General features: G+C 32.5%; 2 protein-coding genes across 2 annotated transcripts; both read left to right on the forward strand.

The window, feature by feature from the left end:
- The first annotated feature begins 5,495 nt into the window (after window positions 1–5,495).
- LOC130810068 (transcription factor TGA3-like) lies at window positions 5,496–10,695 on the forward strand. Its single transcript, XM_057676006.1, has 9 exons — window positions 5,496–5,762; window positions 7,671–7,832; window positions 7,930–8,007; window positions 8,540–8,599; window positions 8,693–8,770; window positions 8,985–9,045; window positions 9,155–9,426; window positions 9,536–9,763; window positions 10,202–10,695. Exons 2-9 carry the CDS (start codon window positions 7,674–7,676, stop codon window positions 10,352–10,354), a joined length of 1,089 nt encoding a protein of 362 aa, XP_057531989.1. The 5' UTR covers window positions 5,496–5,762; window positions 7,671–7,673; the 3' UTR covers window positions 10,355–10,695.
- Window positions 10,696–11,989: 1,294 nt separating this feature from the next.
- LOC130810069 (chaperone protein dnaJ 11, chloroplastic) lies at window positions 11,990–15,634 on the forward strand. The gene is made up of 5 exons (XM_057676007.1): window positions 11,990–12,460; window positions 13,126–13,200; window positions 14,326–14,465; window positions 14,592–14,729; window positions 15,271–15,634. Exons 1-5 carry the CDS (start codon window positions 12,205–12,207, stop codon window positions 15,469–15,471), a joined length of 810 nt encoding a protein of 269 aa, XP_057531990.1. The 5' UTR covers window positions 11,990–12,204; the 3' UTR covers window positions 15,472–15,634.
- The last annotated feature ends 1,519 nt before the right edge of the window (window positions 15,635–17,153 follow it).

Below are 17,153 nucleotides of genomic sequence, written 5' to 3' on the forward strand. Positions count from 1 at the left end.
ACAAAATGAGAGAATTTTAAGATTGATGCATAATAATAAATACCTAAGGTTAGAAAATTCAATCCTATAAGACCACACGTGATTGGCTCAAAGTACAAAAGAACTAAAAAGTTTGCTTGTACGAGCAAATAAAATACTTATTCGACCGAGATCAATTATGTCAGAATAGTCGTAATCAATCTTGCTCAACCTTCTAGACACTTGCTCGACCTCCTACACTTGTGCTCTACTGTGATTGAATTCTTCTCGGACTAAGTGCTCGCCCAAGCAACTTATTGCTCAATCAAGCAGTTCACACTCCTAGTACTCTGGCCAACCACATTACGATCTACTTGTCCGAGCACAAGTCCTTCACAGCAATTTTTTGCCTCATAAACTCTTTCTCGCTCGAGCTAAATCCCTTTTTCATTATGCACATGTCGATGCCTACTCGACTGGTGAAATGAGCTCTGTTAGCTTGATCGACACTTGAATAACAATTATCTTTCTCAAAAAAGCTTGATTTTGAATATTAAACGATTAATTACTATAAAAATATTAAAGTGAGAAAATTAATTTATATTCCAACTAAGATAAAATTCGATTTAGAGGCTTCTATATTTAGGACTACATGTAAGGTGACCAATTAGGCATATTGAAGTATATTTGTTCATAAATAGAAACCAATCATGGTCATATGAGTATGCCCAATTCCATAAAGATTAAAGACTACTTTAGTTTGATGGTATTATATTATATTATTTACTTTTATTGGAAGTGCATGAAATTATTATTAAAGAAAAAGTGAAATGAGCTATGGTCTTTCGATAATTGTATTAATTTGCTTTCGTTTGCTTTCTAACGTTAAAAGTTGTGACTTGGAAAGCCTTGTATGTCCCACCGGATCAAGTATATGTTATTGTAGGGAAGCACATCAACTATAATCTAATTACATCTTGTATTATAAAATATAGGAAAATTTCATATGGTATCATTTAGTTTTCATGAAATATTATTGGTAGCACTTTTTTAAAGAAAATTCCACATGGTAACATCCAGTTTATGTACAAACTAATTGCCGTAGCATTTTTCGTTAAATTCTTGTTAAATTTCATTTAATTCATCATTTTGTAAGTTTTTTCCACATGGTAGCATCTAATTTTTGTTTAATTCACAATTTTAACTTTAAATTCACCAATTTAATGTTTAAATAATGCCAATAAGTTGAATGAAAACAAAATTATTACAACATTGATGGCGTTAATGAATAAAACGGTGAATTAAACATTAAATTGGTGAAGTTAAAGTTAAAATTGTAAATTAAATAAAAACTAGATGCTACCATGTAGAAAAAACTTACAAAATAATGAATTAAACGGAATTTAACAAGAACTTAACGGAAAATACTACGGCAATTAGTTTTTGCATAAACTGGATGCTACCATGTGGAATTTTCTTAAAAAGGTACTACCACTGGCATTTCATGAAAACTAGATGCTAACATGTAGAATTTTCCTAAATTATATTTACTTTTATTATGAATTTATCTTATCAATTAAATTATTTGAGAGTGAATTTATGAAAAAAGTTTGAACCCAAAATTTATTTAAAAAGTGATCATATTTGTTTTTCAATTAAGATAAAATTCAATTCTTTGATGAGAAATTCTTAATTGCTTTTGTTTATCATAGTAATTGATATTCTTTTAGAAATATTATTACAATTATAGCATAATTGAAATTAAATTTGAAAGTTGGCTTGAAAACCTAGAAACATGCATGACTGTCTTCTATTTATATGAAATTGCTAATTTTCTTTTATCGTCTTAACAAATTAACTATCTCTTTTGATCTCAGGAAAATGCTTTACTTTATATTTTGGTCTGTTCCACTTTAGACTGATTTTGATCATCAACCATCCCAAGTATTACTAACATTTCTGTAAATAGTGAGCAATTCAAATGCTACCCAAATAGGAGTGGATCCTACAACAAAAGTTAAGAAGGCCGAAAAAATATGAAATGATACTAGTAATATATAATCAAAAAATCTATAATAGTCGAACTAAAAATGTTAAGCCACAAAAATAGACTGTAAAAATAAGTTGCAAAGTCAAACCTTTGTTGACCCTTAATGTGACTTTGCCACCGTCCCAAAACACTATTTCATATGACCCAACTTATTTTCTCACTTTTACTTCATTTTCACATGGCACCACACTACTACTTATTATAATGCGAGCTCTCCAATTAATTGGCCTCTCAAACTATTTCGACTAAATGAAAACCTCTTAAATCTTAATTATTTTAAGCAAAAATTCTGTATAGACTTGACCCACGCTATTTTAAAGTGTATCAAACCACCAAGCTAATAACATACAAGAAATATTTTCCGATGATTTTATTTAATTGTATTTGTTGGGATTTTAATTTAGAGTCATTGTTGATGCTCTAAATGAGACTAATATGATTGTGGATCTTCACTTAATCATTTAAATTTAAGGGTTTTAATTTGATTGTAAATATAAATTAAAGAGATATTTCTGATTTTTTAAAAAGGCTTCACTAACCCAACTAAATTAAATTAATATAACTTGTTTTGGTATCTTTCTTGTATTAGTAACATGATTCTTCTAATGTTAGATTTTGAGTCACACTTGCAACATGAAGAACTTTTAAAAATCTTCTAAATATGATCCACTCAACACTAAAATAATGTAGAAAGTACACTAAATTTTTATGAACATAAAATTAAAGTACAACATGTGGTCTTAAATATTTAATTCACTAACTACTAATTATATTATTATAAATAAATCTAATAGTTTGTACTAATAATTCTAATAGTATTATGGAGTATATACTTAAAATATGATATATAATAATATAATCCTTATCACCTTTTCCAATTTTAAAGAATAAGAAAGATTTAAATGAGTATTGTCATCATGCTTATTTTAACCAAACCACTTTAATTAGGAAACAACCAATACTTTTGAAATAAAATATTTAGCATTATCAATCAAAATCAGTTTTTTTTTTTTTTTCTTTTTTTAAAAGGAATAGTAGAAGCCACTTAGCTATAATTATGATTTATGTGATGTTGTATTATTTTGAGTTAAATTGAATATTTAATATTGGTTGTATTTTAGTGGAAAGAAAAATTGGTTAGAAAATAAAATAACATAAAAGAGTATATAAATTAAATATATACCCTTAAGGCCTTAACGCTTGATATGATGTGGAGCCAAAAGTAATCTAATTTATTACACCTTTCATATTTTTTGTTCTTCTTATTTACTTTTATCATAGTTTTAAAAGCAAATGTTAAGCCTTACTATCTCTTAATACTATATCACGTTATGAATATATATATTTTATATTCTATATATGTCTCAAAAACCTAATTAAATTTCTCTTTCTTTAAAGTTAAATATTCTAAATGAGAAGCATATTATAAAACAGAGAGAGTAATAATCAGAAAGATCAAGTGAGTCAATCAAAATATTAAAACATAAAAAAAGTCTAAAATATAATTATTGTTAGGGGTCTAAACTATTCTAGACTGCAAGTGAAGAAAAATATGATTTAGAGTAAATCAATAATTATATGGTTGATGGTTAGTGTTGACAAAAGCTTCAAAAGGTCATTTTTGCTCAAACAAACGTACCAAGGCTACAACCAATAATTTTGGTTTTGGGTTCAAAAAGGTAAGATCTTGTTTACTCGAATGAGTACTTGGAAAGTACACGAGCTAAGTCTTCTTCGAAGGATACCTTATCAACTATTAATTTCATACTACATAAAATGATAAGTATAAATAGAATCGATAAATTTTAAATAAATTAATAAAAGAGAGAAAGTATTTAATATAAATAGAATCGACAAATCTTTAAATAAATAATGGAAAAGAGGAAGTATTTATTTTGTACCCATGTATAGAGATCATTAATGGAACTTATTGCATTGAAATTTGATTGGTTTCACATTGGAAAACATTTTGAATGACATGTGGTACTCCGTTTGTTCGTCTTATTTTGCATCATTTTCTATTTTGAGTTATCATTTTCATTTTGCATTAATTATATTTTTGAATAATGACACACTGCTTTCTTTTAATCACTCTTGAAATAAATGCTAGATTAGAGTCTAATGTAAAATACACACTCTAATATCACCAAAATTGAACGTATGAAGTACCTAAATGAACAAATACTTCAATGAAATGACAATTTTTATAGGAAGTAAACACAAAGATTTACAATTTTTATAGGAAGTAAGTCCTCGGAGGTGTGTAGTATCTTGATTATACAATAACAATGGAAATCCGTGAACTCTTACAATGAAATATTACAATTAAGAATAAGAGGATATTAAGGCTATGTGTTTAGACTTATGGATTATTTTGTGATGATTACAATGAGCATATATGAGCTCTCTAGACTTTGTACTAAATCCATTACATAAATGCTAAGCAATAAAAGTCATAACAACTACAAACATCCCAAACATCAAACGTTCAAAACAGAATCTTAGGCTTGGTCTGGAAGTGCTGCTCATTAGAGCCATGGATGCGCTCGTTCGAGTAGCTTCAAACAGAAGATATTGTTCTGCCACCTTTTGTTAGCTTCTAATCTTGTTGCTCGTTCAAGGCAAGGTTCTTCTTTGGATGCCTTGTTCGAGCACCTCGTGCAGCATCAAATTCTTGGACTTAAAAGCTTCTTTATCGAGTACAATGATCATATCTCTTAAATCTCACGTTTAAGTCACACTTTAATACCTTCATAACTTTATGCATTAATTCACATACTCAAACACACCTTTGAATGCACACATCAATGCACATCTTAATTGGTGCACTCAAGTTACTGTCAACATTAACAACTTTAATTAAATTTCATCAACACAACATTTTCACTCTTCATATGTTACCAAATATTCATTTTTTTCTTAAAAACAACCCACTTTGTCTTAGGAATATACATTTATTAATTCTTGTGAGAGACCATCTTTAATTGGGCTGACCCATTATATATTTTTTAAATTATTGTAAGTAAGCAGACATTTAAAATATTAAAAGTATGCATTAAGGATACAGTAAGTAAGCATTAAGGATAATGTAAGTAGACATTAAAAATACGGTAAGTAGACATTAATCTTTAAAGGGCTGGACTTGAGATGTGTCTGTCAAAGAGAATAATGTAAGTAGACATTAAAAATACGGTAAGTAGACATTAATCTTTAAAGGGCTGGACTTGAGATGTGTCTGTCAAAGAGACGGTCTCTCGAGAGATTAGCCGGTGTACATTTCCTCTAATGTGGGAATTTAGTTTTGATCTTTGACTATTCTTAGGCCAGAAGAAATTAGTACTTGCAAGTATATATGATGCCAAATCACTCTCTTGAGCCCCACTTTCCATTCACTACCAATCTTCAGGGAGACAATCAACGAAGCATGTTCAACTTTTCCAAGAATATGACTCTTTTTACGTTTGCTTACCCTGGCTAATTCATACTTTCCACTGGTTTCATATTCGACCCACTTCCCACCCAAAAAAGATAAAGTAGCTCTAAAACCCTATTGAAAAATTCAATTAAGAAATGTTTTGCTTTTTGGGTTTTTGTTTTTTTATAAATACCAACTTGGTGCTTCACCTTTACTTTGTTTTTTTTGCAATCAAATTAATGGGTACTTGTGATTGCCCACTCAAGATTCTTGGGTTTTCATCTGTTTTAAATTATTTGCAAAACCGTAAAAGAATTTGCTTCATGGGGAGGAATTGAGGTTAGTCTTGAATACTTCACTTTCATTTTATCATTGTAATGTATTTTTCTTTTGTGTTGTTATTGATGATTTTGTTAAGCTAGATTGTTCCTTGTTTTAGATTGTTATGTGGGCTTATTATTATTACTATTATTATTATTATTATGGATTTCACTAATTTTTTATTGAGCCCGTCTCACCTAAAAGAATCTTTTTTACTAGTGTAAATTCAGAACTATTGGGTTTTTATTAATGCAGTGTTTGTATGAACTCGTCTCACGTTATATTGGATTGATTTTCTTTTGGTGTGTGAATAAGGTTTTATGTTAAGCAATACTATTGCAAGTTCATAACTTTGATATAGTTTGGAAGTTTTGATGTTGGGCTTGACAGGGATATGAGTCATATGATTATGGAGTTAAGATTGAGGCCTTAATGATGCAAGAATAGTACTTGATCAACTAACTATTAGGATTGTTATGTGGGCTTATGATAATTGATTTTCTTTTATGATTAGGTCTTTCTCCAAGTCATAATATGCATAGTACTAATTGGGATTTGGGTACCAACTTAGAAGCTACAAAACTCCTTTCACTTGGATTGTTTTAGTTCATCAAGCCTTCAATTTAGGAGCTCTCGTGTGAAGGGTCGTGGGGTGTGGTAGAGGATATAGTATATCTTGGTGCTTCAACTATCAGTATAACTTTTCGTTGAGTTGGTTGCTTGACACATGGGGTTTATGGCCTATCGGGTTTAAGCTAAATTATGAATGATTGAATATACTATGAAATTCTTTGTTATCATAGTTGGTTGTAGATTAATTTAAAGCTGTTTGCTTTCTCTATGGGAACAATCAGGCTTTTCAAACTTTAAAATGGATTCAATTACTTGATTTTTTGTTTGAGATTCTTTTGATGAGCTATAATGGCATTATAATTATTAATTCTAATAAATAAACATGGGTTTCTCTAATAATGCTTTAAAATTTCATTCTTCATGTAAACATTGTTTATTGTTTGTGGGTGCTTAGATTCTTGGCATTTGTATATGGATTTTATGAGAAATATGATATGGAAGAATTGAGAATATAAATTATATGTTCATACTACCAATGCCATCCTTTAGGATTAAGTCTTCATTTGGCCTGACCTAGCACTAAATTTACATGTACTAGGAAAATCAATTCCAACGATCATCCACATATATTCTCCTCCTTCGTCCATTGCTATTTGTTTTCATATGCTCTAGCTCCCAATTTTCCATCATGTCATTCTTCAAATTATGTAATCCACCTATCCGATTTATCTTCAGCCCTATCTCCTCTTCTTTTGTGCTTCTCATATTCCGACCTTTCATTTTCCGGATCAGTGTGCTTTGAGAACTTTGCACATGACTAAACCATCTAAACAATTTTCTTTGGCCCTAGGAGTAATAAATTATTGGACAAAAGAGTTATCTTTCTTTTATCCTTGTGGATTTTTCATGTTTAGGGTACCTTTTATGTGCAATCACATTAATGAGTGGAGGTGTTTGGCAAACGTTTGAGATCTGATTACAGTGGCTGATTTGACCAGGTGATTTTGAACCCGCTGCTATGAGCCTATGAGTAACTTGTTCAAAAATAACTTATCCATAACATTAAGCTGTTTAACCAGCTAATTTACCAAACATTAGCATTGTATGGTTTGACCATTCCACCCTCTACTTGTATCAAAATAAGCTAAAATTGCCCAATAAGCTATTTTGCCAAACATCCCCAGTATCGAAACTTCGTTATTTTCTATATTACGTCTTTAATCTGTGCTCTATGCTAATGCTTTCATTTCATTGTCAAAATTGATATGGCGTGGTTCCTTTCTGATAGGACCTTTTAGGATTCAATTTTGTTTCACACTTCATGCGTTTTAATGTTTCTTAATCATTTTGTAGATCATGAGCTCTACCACGATTCAAGTTACCAATTCTGTTACTATGGGAATGTATGAACCACCTAAAGCAATGAGCAGGTGGAGGGATACCTCAAAAGCTATTGTCACGTCTAATGCTGGTGCATCTTCAAGTATACAAGCGGAATCTGGACATGAGAATAAGGTGAATTTGATTATACATTTCTGTCGTAGTCCGATTAATCGTGTCTCATAGTCATTCTAAGAGTCTCTCCTCTTGTGATTCTCTGTTCCATGCACAGTTTAACTACGAGTATGCATCTCCGGAGATGACCGAACCATCCTTGAATAGTGAAGATATAGCAAGACTTTCTGAGAAGGTAAAATACACTGAGAATGTGCCTCTTTATTATTTAGTTATGCTTGTTGGAACTCTCGATGTGGATCCATTGTTAACAACTATTAAAAAGTCATTCTTCAATCCACTTTTATTCATCTGAAACGTAGAGTAGCATCCAATGTAAATTGAATATTTAGACGTGTCTGACACTTGGACACATACCAGTTTCAACATCAGTATCCGAGTCCATGTAACATAGATAATATCAGATTGAACACGGTAATTGAACATCAAAGGGTTATCTGTGGCAATGCCGTTTTGGCCTTGTTTGGTGTCTTTGGGGTAAAACCGTCCGCTTTCCTCTAGTATTTCCTATGAAGGGAGGACGGGTATGAATTGTCCATCTTTTTCCCTCACCCAGACCTTGCTCTCTAGCGGGACATTGGGTTTGATGATGATGATTTGTTCTCTTATATTCGAAGGCAAAGTTCTGGTTTGATGTTAATTTCCTTAGTTTAGAAATTATATAATATTCAGGGCTATTGAATTTGACGGCGTAAGACTTGCTGCAGGTGCAAAGGCGTTTGGCACAAAACCGAGAAGCTGCTCGAAAGAGTCGTTTGAGAAAGAAGGTACATAAGCGTGGGTATTAAAGAGTGAACTTGTTTATTCATGTATGTTCTTCAGAAGTTGTTTATTCCGAATACATGGTGTTCTATGTACAGGCTTATGTTCAGCAATTAGAAAGTAGCCGTCTGAAGCTGGCCCAATTAGAACTACAAATTCAGCAAACGAAACAGATAGTAAGATTTCTGATCCATTATTCTGTTGTATGCTAGTCAACATTTATGACAACGTGGGTTTGTGGGCCCGAGCCCATGGATGCCCCGTGGGTGTGTCCACACAAGTGGGCTCACGGGGTGATGGCCTAACATATTCTTCTTCCATATTCGATTTATATTGTGATATTTGAAGTTTTTATGATTTATAAGTGGAACTGTTAATGGGTTATAACAGGCCTCACATATGGGCACTACCTTGCATGCGAATCTTGGATTCACAGGACATAACAACGCAGGTTCGTTCTATCCACTCTGATTTTTTGTGTGGTTAATTTATAACCCATTTTCTGAATTCTGCATACGGGATTTTAGACGCTTGGTCTGAATTCGCTATTGGCCTTGCAGGATTAGCCGCTTTTGAAATGCAATATGGACACTGGGTTGAAGAGCAAAACCGACAGAATTGTGAACTCAGAACGGCTCTGGAGGCTAACGTGTCGGATGTTGACCTAATAATGCTTGTTGATGTTGGCTTGAATCACTATTCCCATCTTTTTCGGATCAAAGCAGAAGCAGCTAAAACCGATGTCTTCTATTTGATGTCGGGCATGTGGAGAACATCCGTTGAGCAGTTCTTCATCTGGATCGGAGGATTTCGGCCATCGGAACTTTTAAACGTAATGTCCAATTCTTTAAAAATAAACTTATAGTAAATAGCGTGCTTCCATGGAATAGTTAGAGTTACGATACCCACAAGGTTCTTATGGACTCTTTACCCATTTGCAGATTCTCATGCCGCAACTTGAGTCCTTGACCTCACTACAAATGGATGAAATAGGTAGATTACGGTATGCATCTCGACAAGCGGAGGATGCCTTATCACGAGGAGTTGATAAACTTCAGCAAACTCTAACTCAGATCATGTTTGCTGAAGCAGTCGGTGTAGAAATGTACGGCATCCAAATGACCTCTGCATTGGAGAAGTTAGGAGCTATAGAAGGCTTTGTGAACCAGGTAATACATTTTGTGGTGGCTTGTGGTATGCTGGACGTAACCTTTTCTTTTTTGCCGTATCTTGTTTTACTAAAATAACTAGTTACTAGTAAAGGTATTCAAAACAGATCTGATAATCCGACATTTTAATCGAACCTGATTGGTCCCGAAAAAAAAAAATGACTAATAATCATGTAAAAACCAACATGGACAAAAGACCCCATGATCCAAAATCGATCTGATGAACCGAATGAAAAGTTGTAGTTACTTCTATCAAATAGTTATGTATGCCCTTAGATGAGATATTAGGAACTAGGAAAGGTACAGGGCATTTGGTTACTTATACTGATACACCTTATATACTAATAGTGGTAATAGTAATGAATCTGAATCGTACTTAAAATAGTGGACCGGATTTTGAAACAAATTGAATAAACAACTTTAATGTCATATCAACAGGCTGATCATCTACGTGAGCAAGCCCTACGTCAAATGTCTCGGATTCTTACACCCCGTCAAGCAGCCAGAGGAATGGTAGCACTGGGGGAGTACTTCCATCGTATGCGTACACTAAGTACACTTTGGTCTGCTCGTCCTCGCGATACAGGCTAGTGTAAATAAGGCCACTGGAGTTCACTCTGTACATGGACTGGCCGTTTTCTTCAGCCAACATGTATCTATAATTTATCCTTTTATGACCCTTATATCTTCTGTAGAGGAAGCATGGCTTTTTTATTACGATTTAGCTTGTAAATATGCTTTATCGCTTTTTTTAGAACGAGGAAAATAGTAATGTCTGGTTGGTTCCGAAAGTTGTACAGTGATGTAATATTTACTCATCAGAGGCTAGGATGTGGTTAGACGGGGGATGAACACAAAGTATTGCTCATAAAATGTAAGATATATATGTTTTTACTATTGTAATAATGTTGTATCCTTCTATGTTCTCCAAACTCGTGTTGCTCATAAACCGCAATAGTCGGCTATTGCACTCATTTTGACACGAGTAGTCGGGCGTCAGGCTAGCCCAGAACTATGATAGCGTCTCACGTATAGAATGCCACGATTAGGTACGAGAATAGTTGTACCGGAGTATTGGTTTTGCCGTTTCGTCTAACTAGAATACGACATGTTGAACTTCTAGGCACATAACTTCATGGCACAATCAAAACAAAGAGCTTTGCTTGGTTGGCCTTCCTCCATAGACAAATTCCTCCTTTCTTTTATCTGAATGAAGGTGATTATACTTAGAGATGAAAGAAGAGTAGAATTTCATTTCCATTATAGGACATACTTTCAAAATTGACTAATTAAGCTACAATTTTTGCAACTCTTTGTCTTAGCATAGTGGACAAAGTTTACACAACAAAATATAAAAAGTATATGAATAGTATAATTACTATACTGCCCAGTTTGGCAAATGATTATTAGTTGGAGTTGTTGACTGAAACTGTTAACATGTTTGATAGCAGGAAGTATTTGTTGATAAGTTAGATGTTTAAGAGATTTTTGGTAAAAATTTTGCTTGTTATTGACCATTTATTAGAGATAAAGTAGACTAACAACCAAAAGTCAATAAAAAAAGCTATTATAAATAGCTTTTTGGTTTTGCCTTAAAAAACTTTGCAATTAGCTTCTTTACTAAATATTTTTTTTATTGTTTGACAAACCAAAAAAATTATAAGTCAAAAGTCAACTAAAAAAGTCAAAAGATAATATTCGAACGCCCCTACATAATGAATGTTGGCTTAAAGAATAATAGATAATTTAATCGATTAAATTGTACAGAAAAAGTTGTTAGTTTTTGAAGCAAAACACCGAACTCAGAGAAGAGAAGAAGAAGTTGTTTTATTCAAATTTTAAAAGAAAGAGAAAATTAATAATCTGTTCAAAAGATATACAACACTATATATAATGATAGAAAAGAGCTAAGCTGTCACGTGGGAGCTGTAGAAGAGCTCTTTGAAGATGAGTCATCATCAACATCTCCAATAGTTTTAAGATCACATAGTGTTTATAATATTACACTTATCATTAAAACTAAGTTTTAAATTTGGTTAGATTATTATATTCCTATTAAATTATTGCTTATTCTGCTCAATTTCTTTTTTCATTTTTCATTTTACAAAATTAGAAAATAGAATAATTTGTTTAGAAATTTTGAAACCAATAAAAATGAAATGAAATTGTGGCTAAATTTAAAGGGACCCACAACTTATGTGAGATTCAGAATCTCATACTTGTAAAACGGGAAAGGGATACCAAATGCAAACAGGGAAACGTATTCGAACTGTCCACAAAATTCTTCAACTCAAAAAAAAACGCAGCCATTGAAATGGTGCTTGCTTACTTTGCGTCTTTAACCACTTGCTCGTAAATCTCTATTCCCAAATCCCCTAATTCCTTAATTCGATCATAATAGTTGTGTTCAATTGAATCATCATTCGTTAATCGAATCTTGGATGCTAAAAATGAGCCATTTGAGGTCAATTTGCAGACCTACTGCGGTTTTCTCTTCCTTTGTTTGCTGCAGAGATAGAATTCGGTTTTTAGGGTCAAAATCATCAGGAATTCCTATCTCAAAACCTAATTTGAGCTCTTTTCCTTCTGTTTCTTCCGATTCTTCAGAGTTGTTTCGATGGTTGTGTATTAATCACCGGAGATATGTTGCTAGGGCTTCGAATTGGACCGGCGAGAAATCTCCCTACGATGTTCTTGGTCTGTTTTTCTTTTCTTTTTTTTTTTGGTTGTCATTGATTTAGCATTTGGACTAGCTTGTAAATTGTTTTGCTATATTTCCCTGCTACTTGGTGAAATTATATCTTTTACTCAATCTGTTCTTATCCAATTTTTGTCTCCTGGAAATTGGCACTTGATCAATAATATTTATTATTTCCAATTTTAATAGAAGTGTAGTTATTGTTTGAAAAGTAAAATGAATTAGACTATAGAATATTGTGCACCCTGAACTTATTTTACCCAAATTAAGCCATGGGATAGTTAAAACCGTGCATGAATGACAATATATAGGATGGAAGGGGCTATTTAATGTCAAATCTGAATAAAAATAGAAGATTTGTAGTTTTTTTTTTCAATTTTACAACAATAGTAAAATGCTTATCAAATCAATTGCATTTCTTGTATACATGAATCTCTTCATATGTTTGGTATTACCAGTCAATTGGCTACAAAATCTCTTTTACAACAAGGTTAAGCTTGCATACGTTCAACTCTCAAATCCTGTCTAGGTGGGAGCTTAGGTGTACATAACTCAATGACAATAGGGTATTGGAATTTATTGTGTGGAAGAGTCCATTTTTTTTGTCTTTTGATAATCTCTGGTTTTAATAGCTGATTATGTACTTGGTTTGTGTTGGTTACAGAATTAGAAAGGGATGCAGATGAAGAACAAATAAAATTTGCATACAGGCGCTTGGCTAAGTTTTATCATCCGGATGGTTTGTAACCTTGCCTTGACTTTGTTCTTCAAGTGTTCGATTGTATGACATTATTGATTGATAACATGCAGCACTATACTTGTATGTTCTAATGGTGACACTCCCCTTTTATGTGAAACTTTTTGAGGGAAGTATAGCTGTTAAATAGAGATGTTAAAAAGAGATGGAAGATAGTCTTTGGTAATATTTGCTTGGCTGTGGGGTTCTACCATCCGTAGAAGCTAGGAAGCACTTGTGTGTTTTAACGTTTTCTGTAGGATCTGTGATATAATCTATAGATTTATTTATCTACTGATTGAGGCTTATGAAATTATCTTACTCAATTTTGGAAATTCATATTGGAAGTACATGTCAAGTGTCACCTGATTATTTTTAAAATGCTTTTCTTTTTTTTGGTCGAAATGAAGTTTTAAATGTCATTACACGTGTCTGAGTTCCAAGAACTTAACACAGGTACTTGAAGTAAAGTGAGAAATCTTGGTAAAGTATATGAGGCAAAATATAAGTAGTCTTTGTGCTTAAAGTTCTCTTTAAGTTTAAGGATAGTGCTCAGGACTGAACTGGATTTTGTTTCTGAGATGATTTTAGTTATTGTTAACATCTAGGTCAGTGCTTGAATTTTCTTTAGTGAAATAATAAGTCGAGCATCTTTCGAATGCTTCTTTCGGGAAATATACCTCATTTTTTATTGCTAGCAGTAGGTTGCTGCCAGTGCTCGCATCCTGTTTCTGCATGAGCTCTTGATTAGTTAAATGATCTTTTTCAATTGCTTTGGCATGTATGATTTGTATGGTTTTCTGGTATTACCGTTCCTTGGTGTGGTTCTCTACCCATCAATAGATAGTTAGATACTCAAGATTTAGTGTAAACTAACTACAACCTACCTATTAAAATCACCATGTAATCTATGTAAATGATTAACCCCAAAGCAGGGCCACTCCTCCCTTGTGCAAATAGGAGTCCTTCCATGGAGCTCATTGACCCATAGTATGCAAACAATGATTACATATTTAATTTTCCAATCTTTGCATGGGTATCTTTTTTTTTCTTCTTGTCTTGTAAGAAGATAAGATTATGATGATGATGAATTATGATCTGAACTGCAATCCATTATTTCTCTTGTAGTCTATGATGGTAGAGGCAATCTTGAGGAAGGTGAAACAGCTGAAACCCGATTTATTAAAATTCAAGCGGCATATGAGCTGCTTATAGATGGAGAGAGTAAGAGAAAATATGACATGGAAAACCGTGTGAACCCCATGAAGGTGAAATATTCCCTGCTAATTTGTTGAATGGGAGTTATTTTAAAATAAGATTAAAATAATCATGGGTATATTGTTCATATACATATTTTTTCTTATAAAGTATAATCATACTCTACTTTATTATAGGCATCTCAAGCATGGATGGAATGGCTTATAAAGAAGCGAAAGGCATTTGATCAGCGGGGTGACATGGCGATTGCAGCATGGGCTGAGCAGCAGCATCGAGAAATGAGCTTGAGAGCACGACAACGTGCTCGATCGAAGGTTAGTTTTGTTTTTCAGTGATTGTTAATTTTTCATTGCTTTAATTCATTTTTTCTCCTTCCAACTTTATGTTGCTAGAGCCCATAGGTGCAGATACAATTAAAACTACTTGATGATTGATAGTTTTGTCATGCTGAAAACTTCAAACATGTACGGCCCGTTTGGTAGATGGTATTAAATGGTGGTAATGAGAATGAAAAATTTTGGTTGAAAAATCTCTTGCTACCTTCATTGCAATGCTTGTCTAACTTCAACCATCTCATTTTCTTTATAAATTTCGTTGCAATACATTACTATTGGGAGAGGTGATATTAGGTGGAATGGAAATTTGTAAACAAAAAATTTTTCTGTGATAAAAAATTCATCACCATGGGAATGACATGGAACTTTTGATAAAATTTTACATTATAAATCATTCCCATTTCCACCACTTAGTATCGCTAACCAAACAGGCCGGTAGCAGACCTTTGTGTTTTGAACACAACTTAAAATAGTTTTAATATTAGATTGTGTGAATTAGACTAAATTAAACGAGGTTCAGGTTGATCCTGAAGAAGAGAAGAGAATCTTAGCCAAGGAAAAGAAGGCATCCGTTGAAAATTTTCACACCACACTCCGGAGGCATACACTAGTTTTGAAGAAAAGAGATTTGATGCGTAAGAAAGCGGAAGAGGAAAAGAAGAAAGAAATAATTCGTCTCTTAGCTGCAGAGGGATTTGAATTGGAGAGTGAAGATGATTAGATCATGTTTGAAATAGTTTGTTGTTGTAGGTGTTCAACTTCTATGTATACATCGACGATAGCTAGTTTTGTACAAAAAAATGTATAGACGTGCTTCAAAGGCAAACAATTATTTATTAAATAAAGAAAGAAAAGAAACGAGGTAAAGGATATTGAATCCATTATTCGAATCTATTGTCCTTCTACTCCATTTATAGCTTCATCTTTGCCCAGATTTAATTTTTCAGGCTCGATACGGAGGTACATCTGTAAAGGAGTTTATATCTTAGTTTCTTTAGTAGTATCAACTACAGCTACATATGGGTTATGGGTTAGACTCATGCTCATATCTACTCTTGAATGGCCAAGGCGCTAATGTGCGCGGAAATGACGCCATGAATAGCTATTGATAGTTTTATCGTCTGGTTAGGCTTGGAAGGTAGATACATTTTCAAGTGTTCCATACTGTTTCCATAGTTGAGCGGACTGCGAGTATGAGTATGAGTTTAGTGGTATGGTTTCTATGAAGATAATTCGTATTATATCCGTCAACCCGCCTGATATACACCATCTTGCACCCCAAGGCCCTCACATTCCAAAATTTAATGGATGCATATGAATTATGATGGGGTAAAATATCAGTCAACATATGTGACATGCTTTTACTTGTCTCCATGGTCTTTGAGCTACAAAAGCAGATTGAGCATTATGAGGATGTTTGAGAAACATACTAGGTCGAAAGGTTTGAGATTGTAAAAGCCACACTAGATATGTTAGCGATACGAAGAGGGGAAAAAGACGAGCAAAAAAACTCGAGAAATCATAGAAACTGAAAAAAATAAATTGATAAAAGGGATAGGATTTTCAATTTGCAAATGACATAATATTGTGTTTGAGAATTATAATTTCATTTGGAAATCTAAAATTAATTTAAATTTAGTGTTTAGAAAATAAAAACATAAAAAAAAGGTCAAATTTGAATTTGAGTTGATCCACCTACATAAAAAAATACTTAAAAGTTGTGAAAATGGCTATCCTAACTTTGTGATTCTCCTATTCTTTATTTATGATTTTATTCTGATTAATAATTTTACATCTAAGGAAAGTGACAATAATTATGAAAGTGTCAAGAGGTTTAAAAAGAAATTAGTGAGTGAAGAAAAGAGATAACTTAATTTCAATTGTGAATCTAAATACTACACGAATTGGCGTATTGATAGTGTTTTCTAAAGGAACCCACTTGCAAAAAAACAACATGATTCAGTTTGTAAATTTGTTTTTACTTTTATTACTTTGTCTTGTACCAAATTGATTGTTGTTGAAAATATCTCAATTTTAAAGTTTTCAATATAAATACAATTCATTTAAAAAAAAATTCAAATCATATCTCTTTTTCAATTTGGTTATGATCTAATTTGCAATTTTAATTTAAATAAGCTCTATGTATAACTAGCGAGCAACTCTTTTATGAAATTATTTCACGGTGACTATTTAAGATGTTCATAATCGCAATTTAAATTAAAAAATGAGTCTTTTAATATTCAAAATGTCTATTTTAACTTACAAAATAGCGTGTTAAACATTAATCTGTTTAGTTTGAAACTTCATTTATTCATTAATTTCATCGTTATCATCAAATTAATGATTAATTTCCTTTATTCATTAATTTAAACCTGTTGTGATTGATGTAACAACTCATGAATG

The sequence above is a fragment of the Amaranthus tricolor genome, chromosome 4, assembly GCF_026212465.1.
Source record: "Amaranthus tricolor cultivar Red isolate AtriRed21 chromosome 4, ASM2621246v1, whole genome shotgun sequence".
Classification (NCBI taxonomy): domain Eukaryota; kingdom Viridiplantae; phylum Streptophyta; class Magnoliopsida; order Caryophyllales; family Amaranthaceae; genus Amaranthus; species Amaranthus tricolor.

What these genes read in the sequence shown, in the direction of transcription:
- LOC130810068 (XM_057676006.1), top strand. Translation starts at nt 7,674, where the DNA reads ATGAGCTCTACCACGATTCAAGTTACCAATTCTGTTACTATGGGAATG. An exon ending in AGAGTCGTTTGAGAAAGAAG is followed by an intron (nt 8,600 to 8,692) that starts GTACATAAGCGT and finishes TTCTATGTACAG; the next exon opens with GCTTATGTTCAGCAATTAGA. An exon ending in GGCCATCGGAACTTTTAAAC is followed by an intron (nt 9,427 to 9,535) that starts GTAATGTCCAAT and finishes ACCCATTTGCAG; the next exon opens with ATTCTCATGCCGCAACTTGA.
- LOC130810069 (XM_057676007.1), top strand. Translation starts at nt 12,205, where the DNA reads ATGCTAAAAATGAGCCATTTGAGGTCAATTTGCAGACCTACTGCGGTT. An exon ending in ATCTCCCTACGATGTTCTTG is followed by an intron (nt 12,461 to 13,125) that starts GTCTGTTTTTCT and finishes TGTTGGTTACAG; the next exon opens with AATTAGAAAGGGATGCAGAT. An exon ending in GACAACGTGCTCGATCGAAG is followed by an intron (nt 14,730 to 15,270) that starts GTTAGTTTTGTT and finishes AACGAGGTTCAG; the next exon opens with GTTGATCCTGAAGAAGAGAA.